The 19,988-nt window shown below is 25.2% G+C and overlaps 5 protein-coding genes across 6 annotated transcripts; 3 read left to right on the top strand and 2 right to left on the bottom strand.

Annotated features, from left to right (window-relative positions):
* Window positions 1-1,566: 1,566 nt before the first annotated feature.
* LOC129608869 (secretion-regulating guanine nucleotide exchange factor) lies at window positions 1,567-4,128 on the top strand. The gene is made up of 4 exons (XM_055520633.1): window positions 1,567-1,946; window positions 2,222-3,164; window positions 3,500-3,563; window positions 3,706-4,128. Exons 1-4 carry the CDS (start codon window positions 1,929-1,931, stop codon window positions 3,806-3,808), a joined length of 1,128 nt encoding a protein of 375 aa, XP_055376608.1. The 5' UTR covers window positions 1,567-1,928; the 3' UTR covers window positions 3,809-4,128.
* Window positions 4,129-7,829: 3,701 nt separating this feature from the next.
* LOC129608834 (transmembrane protein 184C) lies at window positions 7,830-10,453 on the top strand. Of its 2 annotated transcripts, XM_055520578.1 has the most exons (9): window positions 7,831-8,295; window positions 8,369-8,540; window positions 8,662-8,797; window positions 8,860-9,137; window positions 9,202-9,337; window positions 9,390-9,460; window positions 9,526-9,631; window positions 9,693-10,029; window positions 10,290-10,453. In XM_055520578.1, exons 1-9 carry the CDS (start codon window positions 8,289-8,291, stop codon window positions 10,313-10,315), a joined length of 1,269 nt encoding a protein of 422 aa, XP_055376553.1. In that variant the 5' UTR covers window positions 7,831-8,288; the 3' UTR covers window positions 10,316-10,453. The 2 variants fall into 2 exon arrangements, with proteins under 2 accessions (XP_055376552.1, XP_055376553.1); XM_055520577.1 differs by lacking the exon at window positions 10,290-10,453 and having other exon boundaries at window positions 7,830-8,295; window positions 9,693-10,259.
* LOC129608835 (putative neutral sphingomyelinase) lies at window positions 10,453-12,782 on the bottom strand. The gene is made up of 7 exons (XM_055520579.1): window positions 12,633-12,782; window positions 12,537-12,578; window positions 12,065-12,196; window positions 11,815-11,998; window positions 11,595-11,752; window positions 11,374-11,536; window positions 10,453-11,290 (listed from the first exon to the last, which is right to left on the bottom strand). The coding sequence occupies exons 1-7, from the start codon at window positions 12,671-12,673 to the stop codon at window positions 10,787-10,789; spliced, it is 1,224 nt and encodes a 407-aa protein (XP_055376554.1). The 5' UTR covers window positions 12,674-12,782; the 3' UTR covers window positions 10,453-10,786.
* Window positions 12,783-14,145: 1,363 nt separating this feature from the next.
* LOC129608885 (uncharacterized) lies at window positions 14,146-16,785 on the top strand. Its single transcript, XM_055520654.1, has 9 exons — window positions 14,146-14,325; window positions 14,415-14,600; window positions 14,691-15,082; window positions 15,140-15,467; window positions 15,525-15,661; window positions 15,720-15,869; window positions 15,934-16,091; window positions 16,151-16,362; window positions 16,430-16,785. The coding sequence occupies exons 1-9, from the start codon at window positions 14,232-14,234 to the stop codon at window positions 16,771-16,773; spliced, it is 2,001 nt and encodes a 666-aa protein (XP_055376629.1). The 5' UTR covers window positions 14,146-14,231; the 3' UTR covers window positions 16,774-16,785.
* Window positions 16,786-17,141: 356 nt separating this feature from the next.
* LOC129608857 (uncharacterized) lies at window positions 17,142-19,935 on the bottom strand. Its single transcript, XM_055520612.1, has 3 exons — window positions 19,859-19,935; window positions 17,296-17,895; window positions 17,142-17,238 (listed from the first exon to the last, which is right to left on the bottom strand). The coding sequence occupies exons 1-3, from the start codon at window positions 19,933-19,935 to the stop codon at window positions 17,142-17,144; spliced, it is 774 nt and encodes a 257-aa protein (XP_055376587.1).
* Between the last annotated feature and the right edge of the window lie 53 nt (window positions 19,936-19,988).

Here is a 19,988-nt window from a genome sequence, read left to right as displayed (position 1 = left end):
CATCACAAATTTAAAATTTCATATATTTTTTTTTTTTTTTTCAAATGAAAACCGATTTTTTTTATACCTAGGAAAAAATTTGGTCAATAACCTATACCGTTATCAAAGAATTATTACATAATTAAAATAAAATAAATGAAAAATAAAGTAATGACTCATGTTTATATGCACACATACACAAAAAACAAACAAAATTCAAGAATCAATTCCGTAATTCAATTAAAAACAAGTGTTAAATTTTTTTAATTTAATTTTAAGGTAATAAAATATGTTTTTTTTTTTGTTTCTTTTATTGTTGTTTTTATTAAGAAAATTTATCTAATCTTTAAGATCTAGATATACAAATGAAAATACACATTAAAAAAGAAAAATTTAAAATTAAAATAAGGAAAGAAAAAATACGTGTGGACCTGTTTTTAAATGTATTTGTACAAACTCACTATAAAAACGTATACATATAAATTATTAACATACATTTGTACACACACAATATCTAAGTATATAAATAAACCTTAATACAATTCAACATTATTATAACGTTAATAAAAGAAGTAACAAATTTACAAAAAGAAAAAAGAAGTAGAAAACTCGTGGTACGTTTTAATTCGTCGTATGTAACAACATGACTTTAAAAAGGAATTTATGTAACAGGTAACATTTGACCACTGCCACAATAAATTAGTATGCAAAAGTTGTTCGATAAATAATTCGCGGCATTCTTTTTTTTTTATTATTATATATTTTTTATTTGTTTTTCTTTTTTTTTTTTGTTATAATCGAGTACAATATAGTGCTCATATATTATTATTTAAGTGTTGCTTTCAAGAAAGATAATGACTCCATCAAAATTATATTTGATCACAAAGTAACCATTATACAACTATATAAATATATGTGAACGATGAACAAATATATATCCAATATAATATATAAATGCAAGCATTCGCATATGTGTTTATTAATTATATTTACATAATATTTAAGATCATATTAAAAATAATCAATTATACTAATTTAAATTAATGTAAATAGATAAACATATATGTAGTAGTTCATACTTTATATTTTGAATAAACTTAGAGATATCTTTAGGAAATTTGTCAGTGGACAAAAAATATATGTAATCATGATGCCGAATGATGCATCATTTTACCACTCTAATACATATTAAAAAGATTACAATAAGTTCAATTAGATCAAATTAAATAATTTATTTTTGCTGAATTTATTTTAAACTCTTTTATTAAAAAAGTATTAAAACTACATAATATTTTTTTATTGCTTTATTTATTTTATTATATTTTTCGCTTACTTAACTTAATTCACAGTTACAATTATAAAATACTTAATACGACATGCAGTCAATATTTTTTATAATTATGTAAATTTAAAAAAAAAATAAATTGCCTATATATTGGCAAAACCATTTCAAATAATTATTAACAAAAAAATTTATCGTGAAACGGTCAGTCTTCATTTTTGTTATAAAGCAAATGTTTGCTGGGTAAAAAAAAACCCAAAAAAAAAACCATAACAATTCATTAACTGTCAAGCTAAGCAAGCAGCATGTGTTTATTTTTTCTTCTTTAGTTTTTATTTCTTCAAAATGTGTTTTAAATTTTGACTTGCGCTAAAAAAAATTCTATAAAAAATTAAGTTTAATCTATACTATACGGAAATTAAATTCTGAATTCATAATTTTCTTAACCTTCACGTGATTTTATATTTCATTCATAAACGGTTGGACTTTTTCTAAAAAATTTTCAGTGTCAAGTTTAATGTCGAGGATAAAGGATCATAAAGAGGAAAATTTAATAAAAGTGAATATTAAAGTTTTATAAAGTTCTTTTGAAGGAAAATTTATAACATTCATCAGGTGTTTTTATTATTGTGGTGGTCTAGTCAGATTTAAAAGAACGACCTTGGCAATGGCGGTTTTCTCATGGGTAAGTAAACAATTTGATTATTTACAAATTTAAAGATTTTAGTATTACATTATAATATAACTGTTGATATACAATATATTTATATATATATATATATATATATATATATGATAATACATACATGTGTATATACATATTTATAAAAAAGTGCAAATTTATATACCCATTCGTATTTATTTGTTTTTTAATTTTTTCGATTTATACGTGCACGTACCTAACTAATTTAAAAAATAAAAATATATATATATATATATGTACGCATATATGTATAAAAGGGTGCAAATTCTCACGGTCAATTAGGATTAGGATATGAAAGTGAATTATGTATGACACCACAAAATCTTGACCAGAAATCTCTACAATTTAACCCGAATAATATACGTTCAATAAAAGGTGGTGGTGGTCATATTTTAGTTTTAGACAATTTTGGTCAAGTATTTTCATGTGGCTGGAATAATCGTGGTCAATTAGGTCTAGGAAATTTACTTGATACTAGTGAACATTGTAATAAATTTACTCAAATACCAAATGAATTTTTCAATGATAGTAAAGTACATAAAATTGCTTGTGGATGGGATATATCTGGAGTAATTACATTAGAAAAAAATGTTTATGTATGGGGATCGAATTCATTTCAACAGTTAGGAATATGTTCACGTATGTCTTCAATAACAAGACCATTAAAATTAACATTGCCTCGAGATGATGAAATACCAAAAAAAATTACATTTGGTTTAAGACATTGTTGTATATTAACTGAGGATAATAAAATTTATATATATGGACGTATAAGAATATCAGAGCCATATGCACCAGGATTAAATATTTCACGTATTCCATTTAATAAAACTGAAATTATAAAAGTTCAAACTGAAATGAAAATTAATTCTATAGCAAGCGGACAAAATCATGTTATAATTACTGTTGAAAATCGTACTAGAATTATTGGTCTAGGTGATAATAAATATGGTCAGATTAACAGTTTTGATTTTGATAATCGTATTAAATTGGCTACATGTGGTTGGACACATAACGCTATTTTGACGAATAATAACGAGATTTTTCTTTGGGGCAGAAACACTTATGGACAAATTGGTAGCAATAACTCGTTAAAAGAAGCATATCATACACCAAATAAATTAAATATTCCGGATGAATTTGGTGTTCCAGAAAAATTATATTTAGGGTCTGAACATGGGTTAATTGTTACTTCATTAGGTAATAAAGCATACTAAATTAAAATCTCATTATAAAAAATTTGGCAACTGAATGACTTATAATCAAAAATGCTGTTTAAAATTTTAAAGAAATAGTTATACAAAGCCTTCAATTTTTTGTCGCAGTTCTTTATAAATTTTTATTTTCCAATTTCATTTTTACATAAAATAAACATTTAAAATAATGTAAATGGTAGCGTTTTTTTTTTGCGATAACTCTAAAATTATGTTTTTTATACTTTTTGCATAGTTTGCCCATACATTTAGGGTCATTCGGTTGTGTATTAAATAATTTAAATAAATTGAAAAATAAAATTAAAATTGATTTTTATTCAGGAAAAGTTTTAACGTGGGGTTGGAATGAACATGGAAATTGTGGCAATGGTACCACTGAAAATTTGTAAGGACTATTTTAAATTTCATTTTATTTTATTTTTTTTTTTTTGTTGTTTATTTTTTTGTAAATGTTTGCAAGAACTCATTTGCAATTTTAATTTTAAATAAATTTTGTTTTGTTATATTCTTATTTGTATGTTTTCTAGGTTGTCACCTACTTTTATAGAATTACCTTCACCTTGTAAGGTGGCAGGAACTGGTGCAGGTTTTTGTTTTGTTATTTGTGAGGACATAACAGACATCAAATAAGGTTCAAGGAAAAAAAAAAAGAGTGTAACAAAAGAAAATTAAAATTTCGATTTTCTTGCTTATTGTTAAAAGAATAGTGCAAAAAAACCGGAAAAATTCGTAGCAAATTTAACACGCATAAGATTCAACAAATTTCTATAAATCAAAGTTAACATGCAAAACCAAAAGACTGTGAAAACGGATGTTGACACAACACGTTTGTTTTTAAATATTACTGCTCATTTTGTGTTTTCATATTTATTTTTTTTTTTAAGTTTTTATGCTGTTTTAATAAAAATTGTAATTAATTGCTAAAGTGAGAAATAAATATTAATGCCGCTTGAAAACCTTATTTTCCTTTTAATAAACTTAGTATATAAATAAATTTTTATCTATGAAATCATGGAGACTCTGTATATTTTATACTCTTTTTAGCTTAAACCTCCATTAATCTACTAAACTTAATCATTTTCATTAATGCATTTTTAAAACACTTTTAAAATTATTATTTTTTCTTATCATCAGAATAAATTTTTAATTTCAGGAAATTTTTAGCAATGGATTCCACTAACATTTACTAATATCACAAATAAACAAATCATTACATTTTTACAACATATTCACATCATTTCCCTTAATTTTTAAGTGCAATATTCGAAATTATGAATATTATAAAAAGTATAGCAATGGGAATTAAATTAATAGATTGTAATCCTATACAAAAAAGTAATTGCAATCAATAGTAATAATGTATCATACCAAAACTAGTTCACCAATAAAAAACTCTCAGAAAATTAATGAATTTTTTAATGAAAGCGAAATATTTGGTAAGAAAATTTAGTAAAGTACGCCTCAACAATATTAATTTACATAAAAAAAATTATTATAACTAAAATTTAAGACATATCACTTCAAGAAATATCATCAGGATCCTCAAAAAAATGTTCGGATTCAGACTGCAGTTTGTGTGAATTAGAAAGATTACATCAAAATTTAAACTGGACAAATATTGATGAAGAGAAAAGTAAAAAATTTATTATCATATAGAAAATAAGACATTACAAATAAAATTTTTTTAATTTTAGAAATTAAAAATTATAGTCTGGTAAGCTTCATTAATAAAAGCAGTAGCAGTGGTAGTACAGATTCAAAAAATAATTCATTTAAATTATTTAATCCTGGCCAAGAAGATACAACTACTAAGAATAACATTAATAACCCATACAAAAACCATTATAATTTTAAACGCCCATTCTGTTTAGAAAAAACATATGAAATACTTGAAAATGATATATCATTCTGGAATCTATACCAACTCGCATTTAATCCAAATTTTCAAAATATACCTAAAAATGATTCTGAATATCACAAATTAGCTGAAAAATATGCTCTAAACAACTAATATTTATTTGATAATAATATTATTCTTTCGGCTACTTTAATAAAATAATAAAAAAACTTTAAGATCCTTAACATTTTGCCTGCCACATTAAATAAAGTATTCATAATTTTCATATCATATAATTTTCTATCTGTTCAAAGAGAAAAATTTAATTTTTATATCCTTAAGAATGTTGAGAAAGAAAGTTAGTATTTTAAGATTCTTTTATTAATTTTTATTAAGTTTTTTATTTTTAATTTACTTAATATTTATGATTATTTCTGCATTGGTGAAATTTTTTTTTATGCATTTGTAACTTAGTATTTTCTGACAATTTATTTTCAGTGCTTATTATACATAAATTTCACTAAGTTTCGATTATTTTTTAAGGTTCACAAACTAAAATCAAAAATAATTTTTAAATTATTAAATGAAAAAATTCATTTGTGATCTTTTTGTGTTTATTTTTTTTGTATAAGTTATTCGTTATATTTGAATAAAGTGAAGAATGATTTATTTATTATTTTGTTATGTATTGTAAATATCAATATTAAGATTTTTGAAGCGTGAAATATTTCCACAGTACAATTTCCAAATTATTGTTCTACTTATTTCTATTACATTTATTCTACTTTAGTTTTTTATTTAATTTTATTTTTTGTAAGAAAAATAAATTAAAAAATATGAAATCTAAATCCAAAAATTTATACGAGTAGAAACTAAATATTTCTTCAAGGCTCGGGGGAAAAGACTTTAAATCTATTTAGAACAATAGGTTTTTTACAGATTCTTAGAAAATTACTTACATAAATTATTATTTCGCTTGCATAATAACAGCATAAAAGTTATTTATAAGGACAACATTTTTTGAAACATTTTTAGTTTAAATTTTGAATTGCTAGAAAACAGTAAGTATGTCATTGACATACTGTTATGTTGCAAAGCAGACATTATTATGGCTTCAACAGCTTTGAAACAGTTATAAATATTTTCTTCAGGAAAATGCTTGTTCTTGACCCGAAGACGTAAGAGTTAACTTCTTCTTCCAATACTCCAAAGAATCTTCGAAAATCTGACAAACCAAAAAAATTGTACTTATAATATTGGATTTTACTATCATTATCATAAAAATATACTCAATTTAATTAAACCTAGAAATATATTTGTACAAAAAAAAAACTTAAATTCTGCGTTTGTACAGTTATTATACTAGGACAATAAAAAATTTATGTTTTGGGTTTTTACCGTTATTGCCAATTTTCAATTTATTTAATAATCCCCTCTATTATGAACATCGGTATCGGCCGATATATTATCGGCAGTTCTAATCGGTTTTAAATTTCTTCTGTATTATGAACCGATACCGATAAAAATATTTCAACCGATTAAAAGAAGCTTTTTCATACAAATTTTTGTTTTTGTAAATTGGAGAAAAAGTTTTTTTTTTTTTTCTTATGACATTTGTTTTCTTTCAAAAGTTATTTTCAAAAAATTTTTAAAACTATTTTGAATTTGGTTTTGATGTGCTAAAAAGTTGTTGTAAGCAAATTATTTTCTGTTAAATTTGTAAAATAAAAATATACATATATCGGGAAAATGTCGCGTGTATTATATTTTGAAAGTGAAGAAACGGTAGTAAGTGAAGAAACGCAAGCTATTCAAAGACGACATATAAGAGATTCAACTAATCCATTGGATTTAGACAGCAAAATGTATGTTTATGTACCTATTTTATTTTATTATTTATATAATATGTACACATTTTTTAGGTTTATCCAGAATTTCAGATTATCATTCCTTGTCAGGTTTAAGTCCTCTTCCATTTTTTCTACTAACCGCGCAATTTGTTTTTTGTTGCTTACGATTTTACTCCTAAATAAAATATATGAATAACATTTTGAAAGAAAATAATTTAGAAAAAATGCTTACATTTTAAAAAAGCAATTAATTACACCAGTTTCCTTGATAAAATGAAGATTTTACAAAAAAAAAAATCTGTCGTCTAAAAATTTGTACCCGCTTTTAAATCGGTGAAAATCCGACAATTTATCGTTTTCATAATACCAGCTAATACGTTTCCTATACAGGAAAAAAAGCTTTCCCGACTCCGATAAAATTTACCGATAAACAATGTTGGTAATACAAACACAAAATTTTGCCGATAAATTATCGTTTATCGGCCGATACCGATATACATAATAGAGGGGAATATTAAAATAACGATTGACAAGTATTTCAAATGTCATAAATATTCTGTCGACATTAACTCTTCTACAAAGAAGAGTTTCATTTATAACTTTATATTTTAAAATTTGTATTGAAAATCATAAAATAATTGAATATTTTAGACATGTTGATTCGGTTATTTATTTAATAAGTTCAATAGCAACTTGACAAGTGACTCGAAAAAAATCTAGTAAACCTACTAAAAAACATCGCTTGGCTAACGCAATGGATTTGACGCGTTATATACTCATTGTATTTTATACTAAACATATTTGTCAATTGTCATTTAAAATTATTCAAGGGTTTGTTGTTTAGATTTGTACAAATATGTGTGCACTAACGCAAAATAAATACGACTGCTGTCATATTGACAATTCTTTACATTTTTATATTGTGCATCACCACAAAAACACTGCAACATTAATTAAGCAAGATAAAAATTTAAACATTAAATTTTCTTGTTTTTCTTTCGTTTAAGCATGAAATAATTGTATAAAAGTTTGTAATTGTATTTTAGTTATAGTTTTTTACTTTCGGTTTTATTCAGCAAAGCGAAATATACATTAAAATTTTTAATATTTGCATAAAACCACCACAAAAATAAAAAAAAAACACGTATTAAAAAAATTAAAAACAAAGAATTGATCATATAAAAAAAATTTGTATTAACCGCAAAAAAAAGAAAATGATATTATTAAATTGAATAACTTAATATTGAAAATTATATCTAAGTACCTTTCTATTTATGTATGTTAAAAATTTTAGAAAACAAAATTACATAGTTCATTTTGTGATATTAAAAAAGATAAAAATTTAATGAAAATAAAATTAAATTTTAATAATGCTATTCTTAGTTCTATAGATTTTAAAAACATCACATAGTGTTGTCAAGGAATGAAAAGTACGTATGCCTTTGCTATTATGAAATAGATACATAACTTATGTTTAACTCAACTAAAATATTTTCTTTTTAGAAATGTGTTGTTCTAACGTAAATTGGCGTGAGTTTTGTCAAGAGTGGAAGCTATGGATAAGACCACTTTTAATAATTACTTATATTATGTTTGCTATAATCGTTGTTCCCTTACTAATTATAAATTCTGTAAAAGATGGATTTTCTAGAAAAGACCAATTGATTTTAATAGGGTAAGTAGGTACCTATACTTTACTTATTTACCGTTATTTAAACTCTTAAGTATTTATCTAATTCTTGTAGCTTGAATTCGATAATAAAGTACAAATACCTTTTTTTCTTTTATGCTTTTAGAGGATTGTTAGTTCTTAGTGCGGTGCCCATTTCTGTATGGCATATAATGCAACATGTTCTTCATTTTACAAAACCTATTTTACAAAAACATATTATTAGAATATTATGGATGGTCCCAATATATGCAATGAATGCGGTAAAATACAAAAAAAAATAATCTTTATTACGTAGGATTTCTTTTTAATATTTTGTTTACAGTGGATTGGTTTGTTATTTCCAAATCACTCAATTTATTTTGACTCCTTCCGTGAGTGCTACGAAGCGTATGTCATATATAATTTTATGGTTTATTTATTAAATTATCTGAATATTGGAATGGATTTGGAAGCTACCCTTGAGCATAAACCACAAGTTTATCATTTTTTTCCTTTATGCTGTCTAAAACCTTGGCCAATGGGTAGAGAATTCATTCATAATTGCAAGCATGGAATTATTCAATATGTAGCAATTCGACCATTAACAACTTTTATTGCATTGTAAATGAATCACTTATATTTTTATTTTACAATATGTAATGTAATTATATCAATATTTTTTTAGCGTCTGCGAATTATGTGGCGTATATGGAGAAGGAATTTTTGCTTTTAATGTAGCTTTTCCTTACATAATAATCATCAATAATATAACCCAATTTATAGCAATGTATTCTTTAGTATTATTTTACCGTGCTAATAAGGTATAATAACTTAAGTAAATTAAATTTTTTATACGTTTTCAAACATTTTTAGGATGATTTGCGTCCGATGCAACCGATTCCGAAATTTCTTTGCATCAAGGCTGTCGTATTTTTCTCATTTTTGTAATATTATGCAGTTTAATTTTATATTTGATAATAAAAAAAATGAAAATCTTTTAATATTTCAGTCAAGGGGTACTAATAAATTTCTTAGTTTATTTTGGATATATAAAAAATGTTTTTGGTTCAACTGAAACAAACGGTGATTACAAAGGATTAGCATCATTGCTTCAAGTAATTTAATTTTATTTAATTTTTTTTTGAAGTAATTTTTAATTTGATTTGAAATTTTTAGAATTTTTTAATATGCATCGAAATGTTTTTAGCTGCAATAGCTCATGTATATAGTTTCCCACATAAGCCTTTTCATATTAATGTTCCACAATATTGGAATAACCCAGACAGAAACTGGTTTAATGCTTTTCTTGCTATGTGGGATATTAGAGATGTTCATGAAGACGTTACAGAACACTTAGAAGTTGTGAGCAGCGCTATTACCAGACCATTCCGCGGCCGATCTAATTATTTAGTTGCTCCTGGGGGATATAGCACTGAATCACAATATTTAATTCCAGAAAATGCGGGAAACACCTCGAGTTACTATCAAGGTGGCTTAGGAAACACCGAAACAGGTAATGAGCAAATAACAGAAACTTTTAGAAATCATTACGGAAGTATAGACTACTCAAGCAAACCAACGAAAATTTGAAAAAAAAACTCGGAGATGATTCAATTATTAACATTAACTTTCGATCATATTCAGTGCATTACTAATTTATATTTATGTACATATATAAGAAATAGAGATAATCATACAAATTATATTTATTCTAAGTGATCTTTTATATACTTATTTAAACAAGATTTTCATTTATTTTTTTTTCTTTTTTAGGAAAAAAAAATTTCGTAAATGCATGAGAATGTATTTTTATTTATAAATTTTGATAATGTGATTATAAAATACATTATAAGTAGAAACCTATTGGACAATGTAGGTGAATAATTTTATTTGAATGAAATTGCTAAATTATTTAAATAAATTGTAACCAAATAAATCTGGATAAATATTATTTATTTTTGTCAAAGACTAATCTAGGATTCATATTGATTATAAAAGCATCTGTTGTCTTATAATAAAATAATGTGAAAAAAACAAATTTTACATAATGTGAAAAAACCAATTTTACATAATGTGAAAAAAAACAAATTTTACATGTTAATTTTTGGCACGACTTTTAAAAAATGGAATGTTTATCTTAAGTATTTAAAATACATTTTGGTCGATATTAAATTTTTTATTATCCCTAGTTTTAAAGAAAAGTTTTCAAAAAGAAACAAACTATTTTTTAAATATAGATTTTGGGCAAAAATTGTGAAAATATCCATTTACTATTCTTGAAAAATAGGATAATCGTGTAAACTTTTTAGAGCAATTTCCATAGAATGCTTAGCAGAACGTATACCATTTCGTTCCATATGGTTCCAAATTGTTGCCATAAACAATGAAAACAAAGCTATTCCAAATAGTATAAATTTTGAAAACAAATAAAGTGTTCTAAATCCATAAGGAACTCTAAAATCAACTAATATAACAAGCAAAAAAATTATAAAAGTTGTAATACTATAATAAAACATTCGATCCGTTCTTAGTTTTTTTATGCTTTTCTCGCATAGATTTATACACTCTTTAAGAATATCAGCTGTTACAAATTCGTTCTCTTTTCTCCATTCTAAACGACATTTTTCCAAATCATCACCCTCAGAATCGATTTCCTTGTTTTTACTTTTTTCAGTAACACAAATTTTAACACAAACGGCTTCATGATCCGAATAACTAAATTTATATCCAGGAATCCTTTCAGGAAAAGGAAGTTTATATTCATCGACGAATACCTACAAATTTTATTCAATAAGAATATTTTCATAAAGAGTTGTAAATACGAAAGCGTATATATTCATTTAAAGAAAAAAATTACGGTGTATTTTTTAAAAGCTCTTGCAAATATGTGATCAATTCTCAATCCAACTGGGTTTTTTTTAATAGCTTCAGTCGTAGAATAAGAATTCCTTATGCATTCATTTGTACCTATATCCTCATAAGGGCAACAATCGTTCATTTTAGATGTATGAAGTATGGTTCTGAAAGTAAAATTTTTAAATAATTTTAAAGTTACCGTTATTTTTAACATAAGTTTACTTATAAGAAACTTCATCTGGCTGACTATTCAAGTCCCCTGCCAAAATTTGAAGCACTGCCTTTCCTCGTGTAGCTTGAATAAATTGAGCGGTATGAAATGCTTGAATGGCTCGGTGAGTTTTATAGTCATCATTTTTAGGATCATATTCCGCATGTAACTAAAAATAAGTAAGGTAAGACAAAGACTTAGCTATATGTATATGCTAATTAAACAACTTACATGCGTATTATACACATTAACGATCTGATTCTTAATTAAAATTCGACATAGAGCAACACCCTTTCCCCCAAACCAATCACCATGTTGAAATTTGTGAAAATATCCATTTACAGGCCATGAATGAAAAATAGTAGCAACGATAGGATATTTTGAGAAAATGCAAAGGCCAGCTCCAAATACTCCACTGATTGTTAATTAACAATTTAACTAGAAATTTTATCTATCCTTTTATATTTCAAATAGTTCTTACCTGTAAAAATAATGACTATATGGTAACACACTTTCATTTTCTTGTTGAATGATTTGAAAATCTGCTTCTGACCATACTTCTTGTAAGGCAACAATATCATAATTCCCTATACTTAACTGATTAGCGATTGCACTGAAATTTCCGATAAAATTTTTAGTTAGTATATGAAAAAAATTATATAGGTAGTTCCTACGTATATTTTTATTTAAAAAAATTATTCGTATAAAATATTTAAACTCAAGTAAAAAACAATGCTGTATTACAGATAATAATATATAAATAAACACAAATCTAGGCATTGACCTGTTTTATTTTAAAATATCTGGGCTCAGTCTTATATTTGCAGATTAATATTAGTACTCAACAAGTTTTTCATTCTAATAGTATAAACTATATTTCTGTCTTTCTTTCTATTCGAACTTGCGAATGTAGTTAACAATTAGAAAAAAAACGTTTAAACAGAAGTCATTACCTTATTCTAGTTTCTTTGTCGCTAGAAACATATGGTATGCCCCTGAAATATATATAAAGATTACATTTTTTTTACAACTTCTTTTTATGTTTTTACCAAACATTTAAAGTTAAAACTTTTAACTCTAGTAAATTCATTTTCAATATGTTTTACTTTAAATTTTAATCTATATAATATTCAATTTGTATATGTACTATTGAAAAACCTAAATTTTATGTGCTTATTCCTTATTGTTTCTTATTTACATTTACCCATTTGAAGTTTTGCTAGGTGGCGTTATGACATAAAAAATGCTGATAATTAGTTGAAAGTAGTCAAGGGATGATCATATCTGAACTTTACTTAATTTAAGTATCAAATTTTTTCATGATTATTGTAAGGATACATACATTATAATTTTTTAATACATTATAATTATTTTTTTTCCTTTTCCACTAGGATTCCTCCTACGAGGAATATAGGGCTAGTGCATGACATCATAGACTATGTCATGCTCGAGTTTCATTGCGTCATAGAGTTTTAATTAAGTAGGTGACTAGCCTGCCGTGGTTTTTTCTTTATATTAAATATTTAAACTTACTAATATTTATTGTTTATTATCTTGGTTTTTTTAATATCGAATTAATTATGAATACATATATGAAAATTACTTGTATATTAATTTGTTATTTCATAAGTATTGTTTGTTATTTCATAAGCTATAATATTAAATATAATTTTTTATAATGACCTGACAGGAGTTTGAACCCGGGACCCTTTGGTTAAAGGGCCATAACTATTGCACCAATGGTCAGATTATTATTATTTTTTCACGTAATTATTTTTTGTTACTCATTTGTAACAGAAATCAAAAAAATAATGTATCATTATGTATCTGAGTACCACTCAAAAACATTATTTTCGGTTTATTTTTATTTTCAGAAAAACATTTCTTTTTACAAAAACAGTTTACCAAAATTTAACTTTAAATGTATTTTCAGAATAATCAATGCAATGTCAATTTAAACATTGTAGGATACTGAATATAAACCTTAGTTGTGTTCTTTTGCTCCGTTTCAAGGTCTGAGCTTCACAAGATTCAAAAAAACCTTTCGGATTTTTGAACTAGATAATTTTTTAGATTGGCAAACCCTACTGATTTAAATTAAATGACGTTTTGATTTCTGACATTTCATTTTAATTTTACAAGTGTCATACTATGATTGTTTAATTTTAATTACGGTAAAGGATTTGTTATACATATTATCAATATTTAAAAAAAAAAAATTTTAATTAGATTTTAGAAAGGTTTTTTTTTTTATTTTTCCTTTTTTTGATTTTCTACTTCCATTTTTTCGTTCCTATTTTATACCAGAGCTATTCTAAAGTTCTTTTTTAATTATTTTAACTTTAAATAATTAATTTAAGATGAATAAATAATTTGCAGTCAATGTATCGTAACCAACTCTATTGAAAATTTTATTATTGAATGACACAATTCTGATATATTGCATAATATGCTTTTGCATATTGTGATCGTGAATGCTTTTTAAATTTTTTATTTGACAGTTGAAATGTCAAATTTTAAATAATATGTCGAAATGTCAAATGACATTTAGTTTACGGATAATTGATACATTGTTTGGAGAATAATAGCGTCTCGATTTTGGGAAAAGTATTGCATTTCTCGAGTCTCATTGAAAAAAAAAAATAAATATGAGTGAAGAAATTGAAAAACTTAAAGAAGCCGAAACAACGGTGGAATATTCAAAAATTGTAGTTCCCAAAGGAATGCGTAGCACATATTGGAGTAAGAACATTTTTAAACCAATTTCTAATATTGTGGTTTTACAAAGTTATTTATATAAAAAACATCATTTTTCGCTTATTATTTTATAGGATATTTCGGATTTCCGGCTGACGATAACAGTCAAATAGTTACAAAAAATAAGATCTTGTGTGTATTATGCAATACAGCAATAGTTTATAATAAAAATACTACAAATTTAAGAACTCATTTGGTGGCAAAACATCCTGATGAATTTATAGCTATAGCCCAGGAAAAACGGCGTGAAATATTCGCAGGTATGTGGTAATATGTACATATAACATTTGGTCTAAGTAGGAAAAAAAATATATGCGTATATAATTAGTAATTTAAATTTTCATATTTAGATAAATCTGAAAGTTATTATGTGTCCACTGTTCCTCAAGTTAAGAAAATGAAGTCCGAAGACGGAGAAATAAACATACAGAAAAACCGTCAGCAAAAAATTGATATTAAAATTTCTAGCGATCTGATTACAGATTTTACAAGTGAACTTGACACTCAAGACAATAATTATAATGAGGAAGATTCTGTACAAAATTATGAATATGAAAGTATGGCAGTTGATACAAATAATTTAAATCATATAAATCCTGAAGTTCAGCAATATAATGTGAATGACTTGATCCAAAAGATGCTAGTTTTGGACTTGTTGTCTCCGTCTATTTTTAAAGGGGAAGGTTTTAAGAATTTAATTAGATGTATGGGTGGTGATTTTGATGAAGTTAAAAGGAATGAAGTAAGTCCAAGATTTTTGTAATAATACATATTTAACGCATACATATTAACATTACAGGTTAAACAAAATATTGAAATGATATATCAAGAAAATCTTAATAAAAAACTCGAAATTATTGAACAAAAGTCTTCCTTATATCCTTATTCAATCAGTGTAGAATTTTTTGAAAACTTCACTCATCCCGAAAACCCCTTATATACGAATATTTGTTTTATATTCCTGGACATATCTAAAATTTCACTTGATAACACTTTTTACAAATCGTTACCAATACAAGAAATAACAGATTTTGAAGAGATATTTTATGGAATAGATCTTAAAAATTGTGTAGCTGTCGTCGTTAATCAAAATAATACACAATTACAACAATTTGTTAAAACCAATGGTAAGTAAATATCAGCGATGTTTGTAAAGGTCGTTTTAAATTTATTTATGTTTATAGCTGTAAATGCTCAAATAGTGTTATGTATAGATGCTATATTACAAAATTGTATTAAACATGTATTTAATCTGCAAGATGTACAAGAAATTTTCGATGAAGCTTTAAGAATTTATGAGAAAGTAATTTCAGACTATGAGGTAATTTGTTAGAGGCACTAACCTCGTGTGAATATATTAATTTATAATATCTTTGCAGCCCGAGCTCTACATAGGTATGGACGAAATTTGTATATGGTATAAAATCTACCTGTTACAACGTTTTACTGATACGGTGTCCTTAAAAAATGATGAGAATAATGTAATGCAAAAAATCGATGAAATATTGTATTGTTTAAACCCACTTAAGGTATCTGTTCAGACATTGAATTTACTTGGTTATTTTTACTTTTTCTTATCTAATTCAAAATCAGATTACATTGGAAACAATTGCTGATGAGCACATAACTTCTTGCACTTTAGTGCAACCTTTAATATCAAAACTAATAGATTTCAATTATTGTATAGAGGAACGCGATTCTGAAATGACAAAACAAATTAAACTCATTATTGTGAAAGAACTGACGGAAAGGTGCACACTTATTTTTGAAAATTTTTTGAAATTAACCACATATGTATTTCATATTTTAGTGTTATTGAAAATGTGTTTTTAACCGAATCTGCGTTTATTGATCCAAGATTCCATAGTTATATTGATTCTGAAGCAAGAAAAATGGTAAAATCAAACTTACTTTTAAAGTATGATTCAGAAATCGAAATTAAAAAAGAAATGGCAGAATTGAAGGTAGATCAAAATAAAGGAAATAGTTCAAATAATAGTGCAAAGCGGCAAAAGAGATCAAGTAATAGGATCCCTTATTACATTTATTTGTATTACAATACTTTATAACATTTGATTTTTATTTACAGGTTTGAAATTATTTTTTAACCAGACAGAAGAGAAAAATAAAATTACCACACTTACTAAAAATGGTTTGGAAAGCGAACTAATTAAGTATGATTCAGAAACAAATGTTGATTTAGATCAATGCCCAATAACCTGGTGGCTTGATACTAGTTACAGTTTTAAAAATTTAAGTAAAATATCGCAAAACTACTTTACGGTCCCTTGTTCAGTTAATAACTTATTTAAAAAAAGTATTGAAGAACGCATTGATATTTATAATCGACGAAGAAAACTAACATATAAATATTTTAACCAATTATGGTTTTTATATATAAACAATATTGAAACGGAATTTACAAAATTTTAATGTAATTTTAAACCAAAAATAATAAAAAGTAAAATTACAAAATTATGTGGTTAGTTTCAATTTTAAGAATTATTTGGAATCAAATTCAGTAATTCAATAAATAAAAATTATTTCTAGATATTTTCATCATAATTTATTAAGAACAATAATTAAAGAATACCAAAGTATTTACAACATAACATACTAAATAAATACAACTTTGCAACAAAATAATTTTAATTCTTAAACTCTAAAAATTATTTTTCATTTCCTTAATGTTTAGTTTTATAAATAATAATTTTTAATTTGCTTTTTTTATTTGGCTTTCTAGCTAATATTCATTATAGAACAGTCTTTTATATTTTAAGCTTTATGAAAACAATACATTTTCAATGTGAAGAAGCCGGATACTCATAGTAATATTTGTAAGGATCCAATGTTGCTGCAGCAGAAGGTTTCACCGGTCTTACTACAAAAGTGCTTCTCCTAAAATGATTAATGGTTTGTTTAACTTTTAAGATATTAAACAATCAAAACCTTTACCTATTATGATCTCCAGCATGTACTTGAAAACTTGTTTCTTCATGATGTTCGTGTGCAAAAAGTTTCTTTAAGGCTATTATACTTGCTATGGTCAATGCTACTTTGCTAATTACCAAAGCTTTTATAGCTACTGCAGCTAGTGCTTTTAGACCAATAGGTCCAGCGATTCCCATAGCTGTTAAAAGAGCTGCTACAACATATTTGATACCATGATCTTTCTTTTTATGATGTTTACGATCTCTTGAACTGACTTCATTACTTTCCTTTGTTTCACTCAAATCAAACTTTAAAATATGAGAACCAAAAAATTTATCAATTTTCTCTAAAAGCTTCCTATCTAAATCTGATATTTCATTCATTGATCTGGCATCCATTTGTAATTCATTTAAAATACTTTTATTATTCATTAAATTTGATTTTTCTAAAATTAATCCATCAGCAATTTTAATATTATTTTGATTAGCTGCTTTTGATAATGCATTTAATGCTTTCTCCTTTAAACAATATATAAAATCATTTGTGTCCTGACAATCCTCATATAATTTCTGAACTAATCCAAATTCTGGTCCAAAACCACCAATTTTATCAATTTGGTGGGTACTATTTAATTGAAACAAACTTACTAGAAACAAAATCCCAAGAAAAAATTTTTTCAACATTGTGCTTTTTTTGACAAAAAAAAACGAACCGAAAAATTATAAGATTTTTCACTTATCAAACATCAATTGAAGACTGACTTTTAATCATATTGTGATTCTTCTTATAAATGCATTTTGATGCTCTATTTCCCAAAATATTTATGTTGTGCTAGTATAAATTTTCATTAAATTTTATTTTAGTAAAATAATTTAAAAAGAAAAATAAAATTTCTTCTCTTCAGACAAAAATTGGTTACTAATTTTGAAAAAAGAAAAACAGGCCAAAAAATCAGCCAATCGAAAACACATAGCGTGAGAATATATTTTTTTAGTTTTAATTACTTATGTACATGCATTTTGATTCAGAAAGTAATTGGTTTAATTTAAAGAAAAACAAAAGGTCGTTATTTTGTAAAATCGTTAAAATACATTATGAATTTGCATGCATCTTTTAAATTCTTTGCAAATATCTTAATACCAGGTTCAAATTCATCTCTTTAAAATCTCATTTACATCTACACATCTTGCAGCAGATTTATCGAATTCTAAAGCTTAATTAATTAGAAAAGTTCACACAAAAGTTTCATTTAGGCTTTCTCAGTATAAAAGATAAGAATTTTTTTCCTTGAGATACTTTTATGAGTTTAATAGCAGTTAAAGCAAAATTAATTATCTTAAAAGAGTGCGATAATAAGAGGTAAATAAATTTTTTTTAAAGACCAATAAGACCATTTAGTAAATAATAAACAATTTAAAATTTTAAATTTAATGTTAACTTATAATAATTATTTAAATACTCTATAAGTGTGCAGCTATGAATAATAATAGAAAGCAAAGTGATGCTTGAATTGTGCATTTTCTATCATAATTTATTAAATTTTTCATATTTTTTATACGCTTGCACTTTTTAAAATTCGATGGATAAATTAAAAACAAATTGTTTACGTGAAATTTAATAAATTATGCCATAAAAATTAGTATATGTTCATACATACATATGTATATATTCATACATACATATGTATGTGGATACATAAATGCATTCATATTATTCTATTTGATTTTTTAGATCAAAAATTTCATTTTCTTAAAAATTTCCTTTTATAGGTAACAAGAATGCTTGTAAAGAACTAAAAAAAAAATACATGCAAAAAAAGTGTAATAAATTTTCCGTTATAAAAACATGAAGATCATTACAAAAATACGGTTTAAATACCATTATGAAAGTTAAATTGAACAGGAGACACAGATGGTTGGGTGTTGTTTTCTCAACATTGAGGAGCTCACACGTCCAATCTCTTGAGGAATATCTCCGCGCGTATTTGCTTGGATATGGAACGAAGAGATCTACAATAAGCCATGACTGCCTGAGGTAAATGTACACATATATACATATGTGATACATGAATATGTGCATGTGTAAAGTATGTATACTTTCTTTCGAAAGTTTGAACAACTAAAACTTATTAGGACAACGAATAAAAAAATTAGAAGAGTTTTAAGAATGATCAATCCAAGGAGGAAGTTGCATGGTGATTCATTCCAGCAACTGTCATCTATCAACAGAAATGCATTAAAAACTATGACAGGGCTGATTTGTTTAGAAGTTTGAATGTGCAACACAAGAGTAGAAGAACTTGAAATTTTTCATAATAACGGTAATTAAATAGGGTAATAATAATAAAAAAAGAATAGAATAAGGGTAATAATAATAAAAAAAGAATAAAAATAGTTCAATAATCAATTTGCAAATCTCACAAGATTTTCAATTTTCGAGACTCAGATTTATTTTATTAAAATTTTTATTTTACATATAGATTATGTTATTTCCATTCATAAAATAATTTGTACATACATAAGTATATACCTAAGGTATATATGTATGGCTAACATTTTTGTATTTATATGAACCTATGACTTAAAACTGTTTGATGTCAACATCAACAACACTTTCATCAACAATATCGTCAATACAATGAAGTTTGACTCCTAAGTTAGCCATACTGAAACACTGATACTCATAATGTTATACTGTTCAACAAACACATATTTTAT

This window comes from Condylostylus longicornis, unplaced genomic scaffold (genome assembly GCF_029603195.1).
Source record: "Condylostylus longicornis isolate FDR11 unplaced genomic scaffold, ASM2960319v2 ptg000037l, whole genome shotgun sequence".
Lineage (NCBI taxonomy): Eukaryota > Metazoa > Arthropoda > Insecta > Diptera > Dolichopodidae > Condylostylus > Condylostylus longicornis.
Note: the sequence above shows the minus strand (reverse complement) of the source record. Positions and strands in the feature narration are given on the sequence as shown.

Bases quoted from the DNA above. Each gene is read 5' to 3' on its own strand.
- LOC129608869 (XM_055520633.1), top strand. The intron at 3,165-3,499 runs GTAATAAAGCAT...ATTTTTATTCAG, and splicing joins GTTAATTGTTACTTCATTAG to GAAAAGTTTTAACGTGGGGT. The intron at 3,564-3,705 runs GTAAGGACTATT...TATGTTTTCTAG, and splicing joins AATGGTACCACTGAAAATTT to GTTGTCACCTACTTTTATAG.
- LOC129608834 (XM_055520577.1), top strand. The intron at 9,138-9,201 runs GTAAATGAATCA...ATATTTTTTTAG, and splicing joins TTAACAACTTTTATTGCATT to CGTCTGCGAATTATGTGGCG. The intron at 9,461-9,525 runs GTAATATTATGC...TTAATATTTCAG, and splicing joins GTCGTATTTTTCTCATTTTT to TCAAGGGGTACTAATAAATT.
- LOC129608835 (XM_055520579.1), bottom strand. From the start codon at position 12,673: ATGAATTTACTAGAGTTAAAAGTTTTAACTTTAAATGTTTG. The intron at 12,579-12,632 runs GTAAAAACATAA...TATATATTTCAG, and splicing joins GTTTTAACTTTAAATGTTTG to GGGCATACCATATGTTTCTA. The intron at 11,753-11,814 runs GTAAGTTGTTTA...ACTTATTTTTAG, and splicing joins TTAATGTGTATAATACGCAT to TTACATGCGGAATATGATCC.
- LOC129608885 (XM_055520654.1), top strand. From the start codon at position 14,232: ATGAGTGAAGAAATTGAAAAACTTAAAGAAGCCGAAACAACGGTGGAA. The intron at 15,468-15,524 runs GTAAGTAAATAT...TTATGTTTATAG, and splicing joins ACAATTTGTTAAAACCAATG to CTGTAAATGCTCAAATAGTG. The intron at 16,092-16,150 runs GTGCACACTTAT...TTCATATTTTAG, and splicing joins GTGAAAGAACTGACGGAAAG to TGTTATTGAAAATGTGTTTT.
- LOC129608857 (XM_055520612.1), bottom strand. From the start codon at position 19,935: ATGGCTAACTTAGGAGTCAAACTTCATTGTATTGACGATATTGTTGAT. The intron at 17,896-19,858 runs GTTTTAAGTCAT...TCAATTAAATAG, and splicing joins GTTGATGTTGACATCAAACA to TACCCACCAAATTGATAAAA. The intron at 17,239-17,295 runs GTAAAGGTTTTG...TAATCATTTTAG, and splicing joins CATGCTGGAGATCATAATAG to GAGAAGCACTTTTGTAGTAA.